At 34.6% G+C, this 13856-nt stretch overlaps 1 protein-coding gene across 1 annotated transcript in view; it reads left to right on the forward strand.

Annotated features, from left to right (window-relative positions):
- The window catches only part of ROCK2 (Rho associated coiled-coil containing protein kinase 2), a 143352-nt gene that overhangs the window by 69772 nt on the left and 59724 nt on the right, over positions 1–13856 (forward strand). The window contains exon 4 of the mRNA XM_059942209.1: positions 3007–3144. Coding sequence (XP_059798192.1) covers positions 3007–3144 — 138 coding nt within the window. The remainder of the gene's footprint in view (positions 1–3006; positions 3145–13856) is intronic.

A 13856-nucleotide genomic window follows, 5' to 3' on the forward strand; every position in this document is an offset into this window, starting at 1 on the left:
GGTTTGGTATTATAAGGCTTTGTTAGGTAGTGCTAGAGTAGGCCTTGCTTTAGAGCATGATTCTTTCTCCTAAGATGTCTCACCTTGATGTCCAGGAAATCATCAAGGTTTCTCCACTCTTTTTTTTGGCTGGAAATCGAATGTGCCTGCCATGCTGTTTAACATCTGGTGACTCTGTTTTGTTATCAACCCCATTGCAGTTGCTCTCTGGTATACCTTTGCTATTTCCTCTTTGGATAATCCCTACCTTTGTTGAGCTTACATTCTAATATGGGACTCAGACAGTACAATGAAACAGCATCAAAAAATTGCAAGTTATGATGTCTTCTCAGAAGAAAACAAATCGAGTTGTGGGGTAGAGAACAATGAGTCTGTTTCCCCCACATCTGCAGTAACTTCCTTCACTGTAGTCTTGAACCCCTCAAAATCGTCCATGAGGGTTGGAATCAACTTCTTCCAAACTCCGTTAATGTTGGTATTTTGACCTCTTCCCTTGAGTAACGAATGTCCTTCTGGCATCTAGAGTAGTGAATGCTTTCCAGAAAGTTTTTAGTTGACTATGCCCAGATCCATCAGGGGAATTGCTGTCTATGGCAGCTATAGCCTTACAAAATGTATTTCTTAAATAATAAGTCTTGAAAGTCGAAATGACTCTTTGGTCCATGGGCAGCAGAATGGATGTTGTGTTAGCAAGCATGAAAACAACATTAATATCATCGTACATCTCCATCAGAGCTCTTGGGTGACCAGGTGCATTGTTAATGAGAAATAATAATTTGAAAGGAATCTTTATTCTGAGCATAGGTCTCACCAGTGGGCTTAAAATATTTAGTAAACTATGTTGTTAACAGATGTGCTGTCATCTAGACTTCATTGTTCCATTTATAAGGCATAGACAGTAGATTGGCATAATTCTTACAGGCCCTAGGATTTTCGGAATGGTAAAGGAACATTGGCTTCAACTTAAAAGCCACCAGCTGCATTAGCTCCTAACATGAGAGTCAGCCTGTACTTTGAAGCTTTGAAGACAGATATTGACTTCTCCTTTCTAACTATGAAAGTCCTAGATGGCTTCTTCTTCCAGTATAAGGCTATTTCATGTACAGGGAAGATCTCTTGGTTAGCGTAGCCACCTTCATTAATTATCTCAGCTAGATCTTTTGGATAACTTGCTGCATCTCCTACATTAGCGCTTGCTGATTCACCTTGCTCTTTGACATTATGGGGAAAGTTCACTGGCAACCAACTTCTGCTAGCTTCAGACTTCTCTTCTGCAGCTTCCTCACCTTTCTCAGCCTTCATAGAATTGAAGAGAGTTAGAGCCTTGCTCTGGATTACACTTTGGCTTATGGGAATGTTGTGGCTGGTTTGATCTTCTATTCAGACCACCTAAACTTTCTCCATATCAGCAATAAGGCTGTTTTGCATTCTTATCATTTGTGTGTTCACTGGGGTAGCACTTTTAATTTCCTTCAAGAACTTTTTCTTTGCATTCACAACTTGGCTAACTGGCGCAAGAGGCCTAGCTTTCAACTTCTCTTGGCTTTCATCATGCCTTTCTTACTAAGTCTAATCATTTCTAGCTTTTGCTTTAAATTGAGAGATGTGGGACTCTTCCTTTCATCTGAACACCTACAGGCCATTGCAGGATCATTAATTGGCCTAATTTCGATATTGTTGTGTCTCAGAGAATAAGGAGGCCCAAGATGAGGGAAAGAGACAGGGGAACAGCAGGTCAATGGAGCAGTCAGAGCGCATAAAACATTTATTGATTAAGTTTGCTGTCTTATATGAGCATGGTTTGGGGCACCCCAGAACAGTTACTGATCACAGATCACCATAACAAATATAATAATGACAATGAAAAAGTCTGAAGTATTGTGAGAATTACCAAAATGTGAGACAGAGACATGAAGTAAGCAAATGCTATTGGAAAAATGGCACCAACAGACTTGCTCGACACAGTGTTGCCACAAACCTTCAATTTGTAAAAAATGTAATATTTACAAAGTACAGTAAGTCAAAGTGCAATAAAACAACGTATGCCTGTAAAAAATGTCGGACCAGGGTGGTATCAGTGGAGGTAGTTAGAAATGGTTGGGTTCTGAAACTGTTTGAAGGTAGGACTGACGTGATTTGCTGATGAGTTTTTATGAGCTATATGAGAAAAAGAGGAGCCAGAGGTTTATAGCCAGAGCAGTTAGAAGAATGAAGATGCCATTTACTAAAATAGGGAAGACTATAGGAGAAATAAACTCAGGGGTGAAGATTTGGAGTTCAGTTTTGGTCATCCTACTAGATATCCAAGTATAAATGTTAGCAGTTATTATTTATTATTAATTATCCAGTAGATGTTAACTTTTATAATCATTCATTAAATATTTATTGGCTCTGTGGTAGAGTTTGCTATGTTATATTCTAGGATTTAAATGATGGTCAAAAATGGACACTGTCCTTGCCCTTACGGAATTAGCAGTCTAATGAAGAAGATAAGAATTGATCAAATAACCATATTATTGGTAGTTTTTCCCTTAAAAAAAAATAAGCTTTTAAATAGGATACCTAGGAAGAAATAAGGATGACTTAACAAAATCACAAATAACCCTTGATATCTAAATTTACTAGGTTCTTATGGTCAGATCGTGATGGATACATGTACATATCTTACAAGTTTCTCATTTAACAACATCTTATTCTTAAAATTGGTTAGCTTAATTAACAGGGAATGAAGCTTCATGAATTCAGTTTTATTTAGATGAAATGAGGTAGTTATATATTGAATCTAGCATTTAAAGGTATTGTATATTTCATGAAATATTTAGGCTGTGGGGAATTTTCTCCTCTCTTTCATTAAAAATGTTATGTTTTTACTTTTTATTAGTTAGCTAAGGATCATTTTGTGTTTGTAACTAAAGTCTTTTAAGAACAGCATTATAGTATGATCTGTTGTTCACCATTTTCTCATAAAATTAAAGAATTAATTCTTGTGTTTTAAAAAATCAACAGGTTCGTCATAAGGCATCACAGAAAGTTTATGCTATGAAGCTTCTTAGTAAGTTTGAAATGATAAAAAGGTCAGATTCTGCTTTTTTCTGGGAGGAAAGAGATATTATGGCCTTTGCCAACAGTCCCTGGGTGGTTCAGGTAAGCATACTAACTTTTATAAGTTTATTTCCCCTTTTTATAAGTGCTTATTTTTAAGAATTGATTTTGCATGCTGAAAGTCCTATATCTCATTCACATAATGACAGTGCAGTTATTTTTTAATAAGATCTGATTCATTACACTTGTTTAATCTTCCTAAATAGTGTGTTATATAGAAATGACATGTAATACTTAATTGTTGTATAAAAGCAAGTATTACTTGCAACTTTCTCTTTTTTAATTCCTTTATAAAGAATTGGATTGATTACCAATATGCCATTGTTCTCCACCTACTCTTTCTCATGATTTACATAATAGGAACAATAATCAGCTTATCTTGAAGAGGGGGAAAAATTCTACATTAAAATTTTTGAAAATTCTCTTATTACCTATAATGTAAGACATTCTTGGGATTCCTAATTCAGCCTTTTATTTGACTGTGAAGTAAGGAATTTACTTGGTTACCCAGTAGTACAGGTCACAGAGGAAGGACAGGATAAATACTTTATTCTTTCCCTGTATTTACCAGTTTTCAAAATAAGGGATTAGTTTACTTTTATCCTCAAAGGTGACCAATTTGGGAGAAGTATCAGTTTAAACTCATGGACTTAAAACCTATTTGATGTGTTTCAGTCCTTTATCTTATTCATACTCAAATTGTGACACCTTTGGCAGTGATCATGTTCAGGTTGGCTCTGAGTCCTTTTGACAGAGCCTTAGTTAGTCTTCGATAGCTAGCTTGCCGTCTTGATACATAACAGAGTGTTCCAGACCTGTCTTGTACATTTTCTGTCCTTCACATGGAGTTAACCTTGCTTGTAGGTCCATCTTTTGTACATGTGTGAATATTTCTTTAGAATAGATTCCTAGCATTGGAATTGCTAGGACATATGGTGTGCACATTGGGCATTTTGTTTGATATTGCCAAGTTGCCTTGTAAAGAAAGGTTTTTTACAAGTTTATATTACACTCTAATTGTCCAATAGATGTTTTATTTCACTAAATTTTTAGCAAATGCTGCATATTGTAATTATTTTAAATTTTTATTAGTTGCATCCTTGAGAAATAAGATGTTATTGTGTTAAGTTGCATTTTTTTATGAGGTTCAGCATATTTCGTATGCTTATTAGTAATTTGTATTCCTTCTCCACTGCTTATCCCATTTTCTAATGTGTTGTTTTGCTTTTTAAAAATTGGTTTGTTAGCATGTTAATACATTATGGATATTAATCCTTTGTTATATATGTTGGAAATATATTCTCTTGGACTATTGTCTGTTGTTTATTGAATTTTTAAATTTAGATGTAGTCAAATCTGTAGATTGTATATTTTAATTTTTGCTGGCAACACCTTCCCCATCCCTAAGATGAGGAGTTTATAATCCCCAAGATTATAAAAATATTCTCTTATACTTTCTTTAACTTTTTATATTTTTATTTTTTTGGGGGGGTTCTATTTCTAAGGCACTAGGAATTTATTATTTTTATTATGAAGTAGGATTTGTTTTTCCCAAATGGGTAGCCAGTTTCCCCAGTACCATTTGTGGAAAAGCCCATGTTTTCCCCATGAAGTAAATGAAAGGTCCTGTATATCATTCATGTGTATTCATGTATACACATGAATTTCTCTTTTGACCGTTTGCCATTACTTTGATTTGTTATTGGTTTATACACTAAAATCATTGTTTTAATTTCTGTAGTTTTTCATTTATTTTGGTATCTGGTAGGGCATGTCTCCTCTCATTATTCTCCTTTTATAATAGTTTTTTGGCGGTTCTTAAAAATTTTTCTCTATAAAGTTAGAATCAGCCTTTCATTCTGTTAAAAAATACAGTTAAAATTTTGACTTGCATTGCTTTAATTGGTAGGCTTTTTTTGGGGGGGTGGGTTGTTTTTATTATTTTGAACTATTAGGTCTTCCCATAACAATAATAGTATATCTCTTTGTATAGAGATTGCTCTTCAGTAAAGCCATATTACTTTTTCCCCCAAAATAGGATCAGAAGAAACTTATGTATAAGAAAATAATTTTTAAAATATGTAGATATTCAACATACGAAAGAAAAATAGAATTGGCTCAGTCTTTCAGTGTAGCATTGAATAGTAGAAATTTTTCATCCTTATCTTTTTTATTTTAAACTTCAGTGGGTAGAGCTCTGATGGTTAACTATTAAATCTGATGTTTGCTGAAGCTTTCTGGTTAAGACAGTAAAGGATTTGGCCTGCCCATCTGTTCTTAGCTTATCAAATATTTTTTATCAGGAGTAATGTTAAAGTATTTGAAATGTTTCCTTCATCATCTTTTGAGATGGTTTTCTTGCTTAAGCTGTTATTATAGTACACACAAAAAATAAATTTCAGGGTAGTGTAAAATCTAAAGTAAGTGCTATTTGCTATAGTATGATATTTTCAATAGAATACCAAATTTGACTTACTTACATTTTAAGTAATTATCCATCTATTTGCATAAGTGACATATGACCTTTAATTTAATTTATTTTTAACATAGGCTCTTCTGGTTGGTTTTCATATCATAGTGAGATCACCCTAACAGACACAGTTGAAAAGCACACCACTTTCTTCTGAGCTTTGGTACAGTTTATATAAAGTAGAAACTATTCATTCCATGAGGCTTGTTTGAACTTGCTTGCAAATCTTTCAAGGAAAAATTTCAGTGTATTTAATGATATAATTTTTAAAATTTATCATGATACATTTCAAACATATCCCAAAGAAGAAAGAAAGTATATTGAATCCCCATGTATTGTTCACTCAGCTTCAACAGCAGTCATGGCGAGTCTTGTTTCAGTCACACCAGAAATTGGCAAACTTTTTTTTGTAAAGAACTAGATAGTAAATATTTTCGGCTTTGTGGCCCAAGAGGCAAAATCAAAGATATTATGTAGGTACTTACATAACAAGCAAACAAATTTGTACAAATTTTTTATTGATGAAATTCAAGATATAATAATACAATTGAAAAAATACAGGTCTATTAGGGAGAAGAGTGAAATTATTTTCTGAGGCAATAACAGTTTGCAAAATTGGGGTTCACAATTAGTGTTTCCTATCAAAATCGATTGTAGATGTTCTATTAATACTGATGTATAAAAAGATTTTACATATTTATCTTATCAGAAAATATATTTTCACACAGCTAGTTACTGCTAAATACTATCATCCACCAGCATATGATTTATTTTTTATCAGTAGGCTTTAGTTTTAGACAGTTTTAAAAATTTACAGAAAAATTGAGCAGATGGTAGAGAACTCCCGTATACCCCCTGTACCGTTTCCCCTATTACTAACATCTTGCTTTAGTAAGGTACATTGTTACAATGAATGAACCAATATTGATACATTATTAGTAACTAAAGTCCATAATTTATTCAGATTTTTCCTAGTTTTTGCCAAATGTGCTTTTTCTGTTCCAGGATCAACCAAGATAGCATGTTACATTTAGTTATCATATCTTCTTAGGCTCCTCTTGGCTGTGACAGTTTCTGACTTTTCTTGTTTTTGATGACCTTTATAGCTTTGAGAATACTTCTCAGTTTTATTGTAGGATGTGTATGCTCTGTTACTGGAATTCGATGTTTTCCTCATTATTTAGACCAGGGTTATGGGTTTTTGAGAGAAAAACTACAGAGGTAAAGTGCCATTTTCATCACATCATATCAAGGGTACATACTACTCTATCATTTGTGACTCTTGGTGTTGACCTTGAGTACGTAGTTTTGATTGAGCGTATCTATCACTTGGAAGGCGTTTACAGAATTCTGTTAAATTCTTCTCTTGATGTTTACCTTTTAGCACTGTCATTACATTGCAGGTTAATCAATTCCAATTGAAGGTTGGGTAGAAGCTTCTCAGTTGCAAAGTTCAAATGGATTTTTTAATGGATATTTCCTTTGCACTTACATTCATGTCCAAAAAATGCTGCTGGAACTGTGAGACTGTAGTCTGAGATCAGAAAGTATATCCACTGCAAATTTGTGTAGGAATGGAGATCTCATGTATTGTTTTGATTTTGATAGCATGGGAAAGTATATACAGTAGCTTGATGTTAGTTGTCATAAAAATGATTGTGTCACAGAATAAGTTTTGCATATAGCGCTGTTTTGCCTTGCCATTTTAGGTCATTTAGGTATTAAGAAACATTATCAAGTTGCAGCTAAAGCTAATTTCCAAAGCTATTCAGTTCAGTCATAGTGGTTGAGGGTGGTTCTTGATCAGACAAATTTCAGTCTCACCTCTGAGCTCAAATAATTGCAGTAAAACTTTACCACTGCTAAGCCATTGAACTGCTGTGTAGCAGGGTTAGTCAGGATATTCAGCTTCTATTTCTGGCAAAAATTCACAGAACTGATGGTGATGGTTAAGTCAACAAGGGCAAATAACACCATCAATACTACTTATTTATTAACACATGAGATTCAAATATATTTTCCACACTGTACCTGTTGATCAATATTACGAAAAATAACCATAGACTTTGAAGAGCATACATTTTCACAAGCTTTGTAAATTTGTCCAACTAAGCCTTATTCTGTTCCACATATATTTTTACCAGCATCTGTTGTAACACATCTTACCAGGTATTACTTCAGATTGTACTGAATTAATGTTTGCTCAACTTCTTTTAAGGTATTTTTGTCTGTAGTTGATCTATGCGGACTGTTCATAGAGGCTAATTCTGTATTCAACTTCAAACTTGGCACTCCTCCAATAAATAGTAACTACTGAATAGTATTAATAATATCTGTTGACTCATCAAGAGTCAAGGAAAAACACTTGAAATCATTTGTCTTGTTTTTAAATTGATGATTAATATTGCTCCCAGTGTTTTCAACTCTTTGAGCAACTATTGTTGCTGAAAGATTTAGTCTTAAAGTTGATTTTCTCTAGACACATTTTTTCAGCTGATGCAAAACCAAACACAATTTAAGTATTCACCATTGGTAAATAGCTTTTCTTGCTTGTCTAACAAATAAGGCATCTTGAAACTTTCTTTGGTTTCAGTCTTACACACATTTAGCAAATTTCACACACATTTAGCAAATTTTACCATACTTAATTTTAATCTTTTAATTTTGAAGTACTAAACATTACAAGAACTGTTGAAATACTTTTAAAAAATATTTATTTTATTGAAATATAGTTGATTTACAATGTTGTGTTAGTTTCTACTGTACAGCAAAGTGATTGAAATACTTTTTGTTCTCCGGCCCAATCTTTTTTCCCTGCCTTTCTTCTGAGAGATAGCTGCTATCCTAAAATTAATTTATGCCATTTCTGTGTTTAAATTTCTCCCTCCCTCCTTCCCAACTGGATCGTCTACCAACCTTTTAATTTTTCATATGATTGTTGACTGATTCAGGTTTTTAAATTTCTTGAGTCTGTTTATATTTTCTGTGACTCTGTCTTCTCTTTCACTTTTCTGTTGAATGGCATATTTGTAAACTTTTTGGTCGTAACGTGTTTTTCGTTTTATTTACAAAATATACTTTTTGGCTTTCTTTTTAGTTATTTCCTGCTTTAAAAAATTTTTTTTTCTAGCTACTGTTTTCTTTGGGTTTATATTGTTCTTTTCTAGTTTCTTTACCTTCCTGACTTTTATTGTCAGTCCTTATTTTCCAATACAGATATCTCTGTTTGAATATTGGATAATGGGAGGATAAGGAGAGATACCTATAAACTCATTTGAAGTTATAAGTTTCTCTTTGAGTTCTGCTTATTTTTTTAAAATGGTTTTATTTGTAACATGCATAGAAAAGTACATAAAAAAGCAGCAGAATGATTTATTGCAAAGCAAACACCCATGTATTCACAACTCAGGTCAAAAATAAACATTCCAGTATGTACTCGGTTAAGTCCCCTTGTGCTCTTTCCCAATCACTACCTCCATGTGTTCCCCCCAAAATAAACGTTCTTCTGGCTTTATTAGTAATTGTTTCATTGTTTTCTTTCCAGTATACCACCTAAACAAGCACTCAGAAACTATATTTTTCCTGTTTATTGAACTTTATATAAGTGAAACCATTGAATATCTCTTATCCAGGTTACTCCAGTTTATTGGTGAGATTTATTACGTTTTCATAGTTGAATATTCTCTTTTGTGAAATGCCTGTTTAAGTCTCTTGCTCGTTTTCCCATTAGGTTGTCTGTCAATTGAAAAAAAAGATTTGTAGGAATTGTTTTTATTTTGGATATGAACCCTGACTGGCTTCTTAGACCTCTGGGTTTACAGATTTTACCAAGTTTGAGAAAATTGTGACCACTATTTTCTCAAATATTTTTTCTGTCTCACTTTCCATCCATTTACCCCTCAACCCCTTTCTCAGACTACAGTTACACATATGTAATTTGCTTGATGTTGTCCCACAGGTAACTGATACTGTTTTTTTTCTTTCCCCAGTCTGTTTTTGTTTTTGTTTTTGTTTTTCAGGTGTGCTTCATTTTGTATAGTTTTTATGCTGTGTCTCAGCAGTCCCCAACCTTTTAGGCACCAGGGACCGGTTTCATGGAAAATAGTTTTTCCACGGATGGGGTGGGGGTGGAGGGGATGGTTCAGGCGGTGCTGTCAGCAGCAGGTGAAGCTTCGCTCACTCACCGGCCCGCCGTTCACCTCCTGCTGTTTGGCCTGGTTCCTAACAGGCCGTGGACTGGTACCAGTCAGTGGCCTGGTGTGGGGGGACGGGGGGACCCCTGCTGTGTCTTTAAGTTCACTGATCTTTTTTTCTGCAGTGTTCAATCAAACTTTAATCCCATCGCATCTGGCTTTCTTCAACAAAATTGTTTTGAGATTTATCCGTGATGCAATATATCAATAGTTCATTTCTTTTTATTGCGGAATAGTATTCCATTGTGTGGATGTATGACAGTTTGTTTATCTGTTCATCTGTTCATAGACATTTGGGTTGTTTCCAGTTTTCGTATCTTACAAATAATTAAATTGTTTGCGATCAACTTGTACAATTAAATGATTTTTAGGAAATTTATGGAGTTGTGAACCCATCACTAAAACCTGATTTTTAGAACATTTCATCATCCCCAAATGATCACTTATACCTACTTACAGTCATTTCCCATTCCCCTCCAGCCCCAGGTAACCACAAGTGTGCTTTCTGTCTCCAGAATTTGCCTTTTCTGGACATTTCCGAAAAATGGAATCATACAACATGTTGTCTCTTGCCCTTAGTATACTATTTTTGAAGTTCATGCACATTGCAGAATGTCTTGTATTTCATTTCTTTTTAATGCTGAATAGCATAGCCAAGCTATGCTATGTGGTTTAATCAAGAATGTATTTGGTGTTTGTTCTCAGTTCTTAGCACAAGAGCTTCAAAAGCTCTTGGATTTCCTGAGTGTTAAGAGTGTCTTTGTTATGCTAATGAGACAACTTCTGGTGGCCTTTTGATAACTTTTGGATGAGATGAGGACTGATCATTAGAAAGAATGAGCACGTGATTAGAGGATTGGGACTTTCAGCCTTCCATCCTTCGGGGTACTGGAAGGGGGTTGGAAATTGAGTTTAATCACATGGCCCATGATGTAATTAATCATGCCTATATAATGAGACCCTAATAAAAGCTGTGGACATTGACACTCAATGGAGCTTCCTGGTTGGTGAAGACATTGGTGTACTGGGATGGTGATTCACCCTGATTCCACAAGGAGAAGTTGCAGGAGCTCTGTTCCCTCCCAGACCTCATCTTATGTGTATCCTTTACAGTAAGACTTTGATCATATGTATGGTGCTCTCCTGAATTCTTTGAGTCAACCCAGTGAATTATCGAACCTGAGTGGGTCATGGGAACTCCAGAATTTGTAGTTAGTTAATCAGAAATGCTGGTGGCTTGGGGACTTCCAAAGTACAGAAGGACAGCTGATGTCTGAAGTGAGGGGCTTGTGAAGGACTGGCCTCTTAGCCTGTGGCATGTGATGCTAACCCTAGGTGCCTGGCACCAGAGTTGTGTTGCAGTACACGCAGCTGCGCTGGAGAGAGTACGTGGACACACCCCGTTATGTCTGTCCCTCTGCCATTTGAGGGACATTTGAATTGTTTCCACTTGGGGCTATTATAAATAGTGAATAGTGCTGCTATGAACATTTGCATACAAGTCTTTTGTGGACATATTTCATTTCTCTTGGGTAGGTACCTGAGAGTGGAATTCTTAGTTATGTGGGAAATTTACGTTTAACTTTTTAAGAAATTGCCAAACTGTTTCCCAAAGTGGCTGTGCCATTTTACGTTCTTACCAGCATAGATGAGGTTCCAGTTTCTCCATATTCTTGCCAACAGTTGATGTTTTCTGTTGTTTTTATTATGGCCATTCTGGTGGGTATAAAGTGGGATCTCATTGTGGTTTTAATTAGAATTTCCCCGATGACTAACATCTTTTCATGTGCTTATTGACCACTCATATATCTTTGGTGAAATGTCTATTCACATTTTTGCCCTTTAAAAAATTATGTACTTGCCTTATTGTTGAGTTGTAGGAGTCCTTTATGTAGTCTAGATACTTTATCATATATATCACTTGTTAGTATTTTTTCCAACCTGTGATTTGTCTTTTCATTTTTTAATAGGATTTTTTTGAAGCCAGAAAATTTTTATTTTGATCAAATCTTATGTGTCAGTTTTTCATTTTGTCAATTGTGTTTTTGGTGTTAGAAGAAATCTTTGCCTAATCCAAGGTGATAAAATATTTTTCTCCTTTGTTTTTTCATAAGGTTTTTCTAGTTTTAACTCTTAAATTTAGTCCTGTGATCTATTTTGAGTTAATTTTTGAGTATGATGTGAAGTAGGGGTCTAAAAATGTTCATATTTTTGTCTTTGAATATCCAATTGTTCAAGCACCATTTATTGAAAAGACTGTTCTTTCACCACTAAATTACTCTGGCACCTTTGTTTAAAAAAAAAATCTCTTGACCTATAAATATAAGGGTTATTTCTAGGCTGTCACTTCTGTTCCATCGATCTATATGTCTGTCCTTATACCATACCAATACTGTCCTGAAAACATTAGTTTAGTTTTGTTTTGAGTTTTGAAACTGGGAAGTATAAGTGCTCCTGCTTTATTCTGTTGTAAGATAGTTTTGGCTCCTCTGGGTTATTTGCATTTCCATAGAAATTTTATTATCAATTTGTTAATTTCTGGAAAAAAAACTTGCTGGGATTTAGAGTTTGCATTGATTCTGTGGATCAATTTGGAGAGAATTGCCATCTTTATACTATTGTCTTTCTATCCAGGAACATGAGTGTCTCTCCATTTATATACATCTTTCCTTTTGTCATTTAGAGTTAATAGCATCACACACACACACACACACACACACACACACACACACACTTTCTCAATTTGGTAACCAGCCTTATGCCTTTTTATCGCTTTCTTCCCTGCATCTCACTACCTTCCATTTTAAAATTATTCTGATTTTGGCTTGACTCTCTCAAATAAATATTTAATTTTATGTCAGTAATAAGCTTTTCTGGATTCTTTATTTGTCCCTTTTTCTTAGGTCTCATGTAATTCTCTTACTTGGATTTATTCATTGTATCAAACTATATCCTTGAACAGTTCTTTCAGAAGTGGTTTGTTATCAGATTTCTAAGAATATGAATGATGTAATACATATTTATTTTGCCATCTTATTGATTTTTTTAAACTGCCGTATTCTAGGATCAAAATTATTTTCCTTGAAAGTTTCGACGATACAGCTCTGTTTTTTGTATTCTGTGTTGGCTGAGATGTTTGTTGACAATATGATTTATGTTTTTGTACATAAGGTACTTTTTGTCTTTGGAAACTCTTAGAATTTTTCTGGTGGATTTCTGAGAGTTTAGCACTGACTGTCTTAGTTTCTCTCTTGTTTCATTTGAGATCTTTCAATCTTAGATTTTTGACTTTATTCATTTCTAGAAGTTTTTGTTTGCTATTTCTTTTTTTTCTTTTTCTTCTGGTCTATTTTCTCTCTTCCAGACTGCTTTTAGATGTCGGAGCTTTGCTAACATTGCTCTGTTTTTCATCTCTGAATCCTTCAGTGTCTTCAGAGAAAGTTACTTTGCTCAATTTTCAAGCTCTGTAATTTGTTTTTCACGTATCATCAGTTGTATATTTAATTCCAAAGCTTCAGATTTTTTCCCCATATCATCCTATTGTTTAATTGATGTTACTCTTTTGAGGGTATTGATTTTTACATTTTTAAAGCTGTTCTTAGTTTGTCCTATTTTAAGCATTTCCTTGACTGTTAACTTTCTGTTTCTTGAATTGCTTTGCCTCTATTTCATGATACTGATTTTTTCTGAAATGTTGATTCTTGGTTTTGTTCTTTTTCCTATTTGTGGAAATCTTTTCTGTTTATATTGGTTGCTTTCAGGAGGGGTGGGACGTGTCGTTGGGTGAAATGTACAGATACCTTTCCTTCTGAATTTGTGGTTTCTCTTGTCTCTCCAGGGGATCAGTAGCAACCTAGCTTGGTGTCCTATTTCTCTGGTCCCAGTGCCACTGCTTTAGTCTGAGTACAGGTATCACTGCCACTTGCTGTTGATTATGAGCAAGATGATGGGGAAGGGAAGAGAGGAGAAGGCCCAGTTCCAAATGTGGCTACAAATTACTCTTCCCAGTGGTCTGGGACTTACTCCCTCTTCTTATATCTATTGAATCTGGTATTTTAGGTTTTTCTAAACCTCTCCTGCTTCCTCAGCTC

The sequence above is a fragment of the Balaenoptera ricei genome, chromosome 13, assembly GCF_028023285.1.
Source record: "Balaenoptera ricei isolate mBalRic1 chromosome 13, mBalRic1.hap2, whole genome shotgun sequence".
Classification (NCBI taxonomy): Eukaryota; Metazoa; Chordata; class Mammalia; order Artiodactyla; family Balaenopteridae; genus Balaenoptera; species Balaenoptera ricei.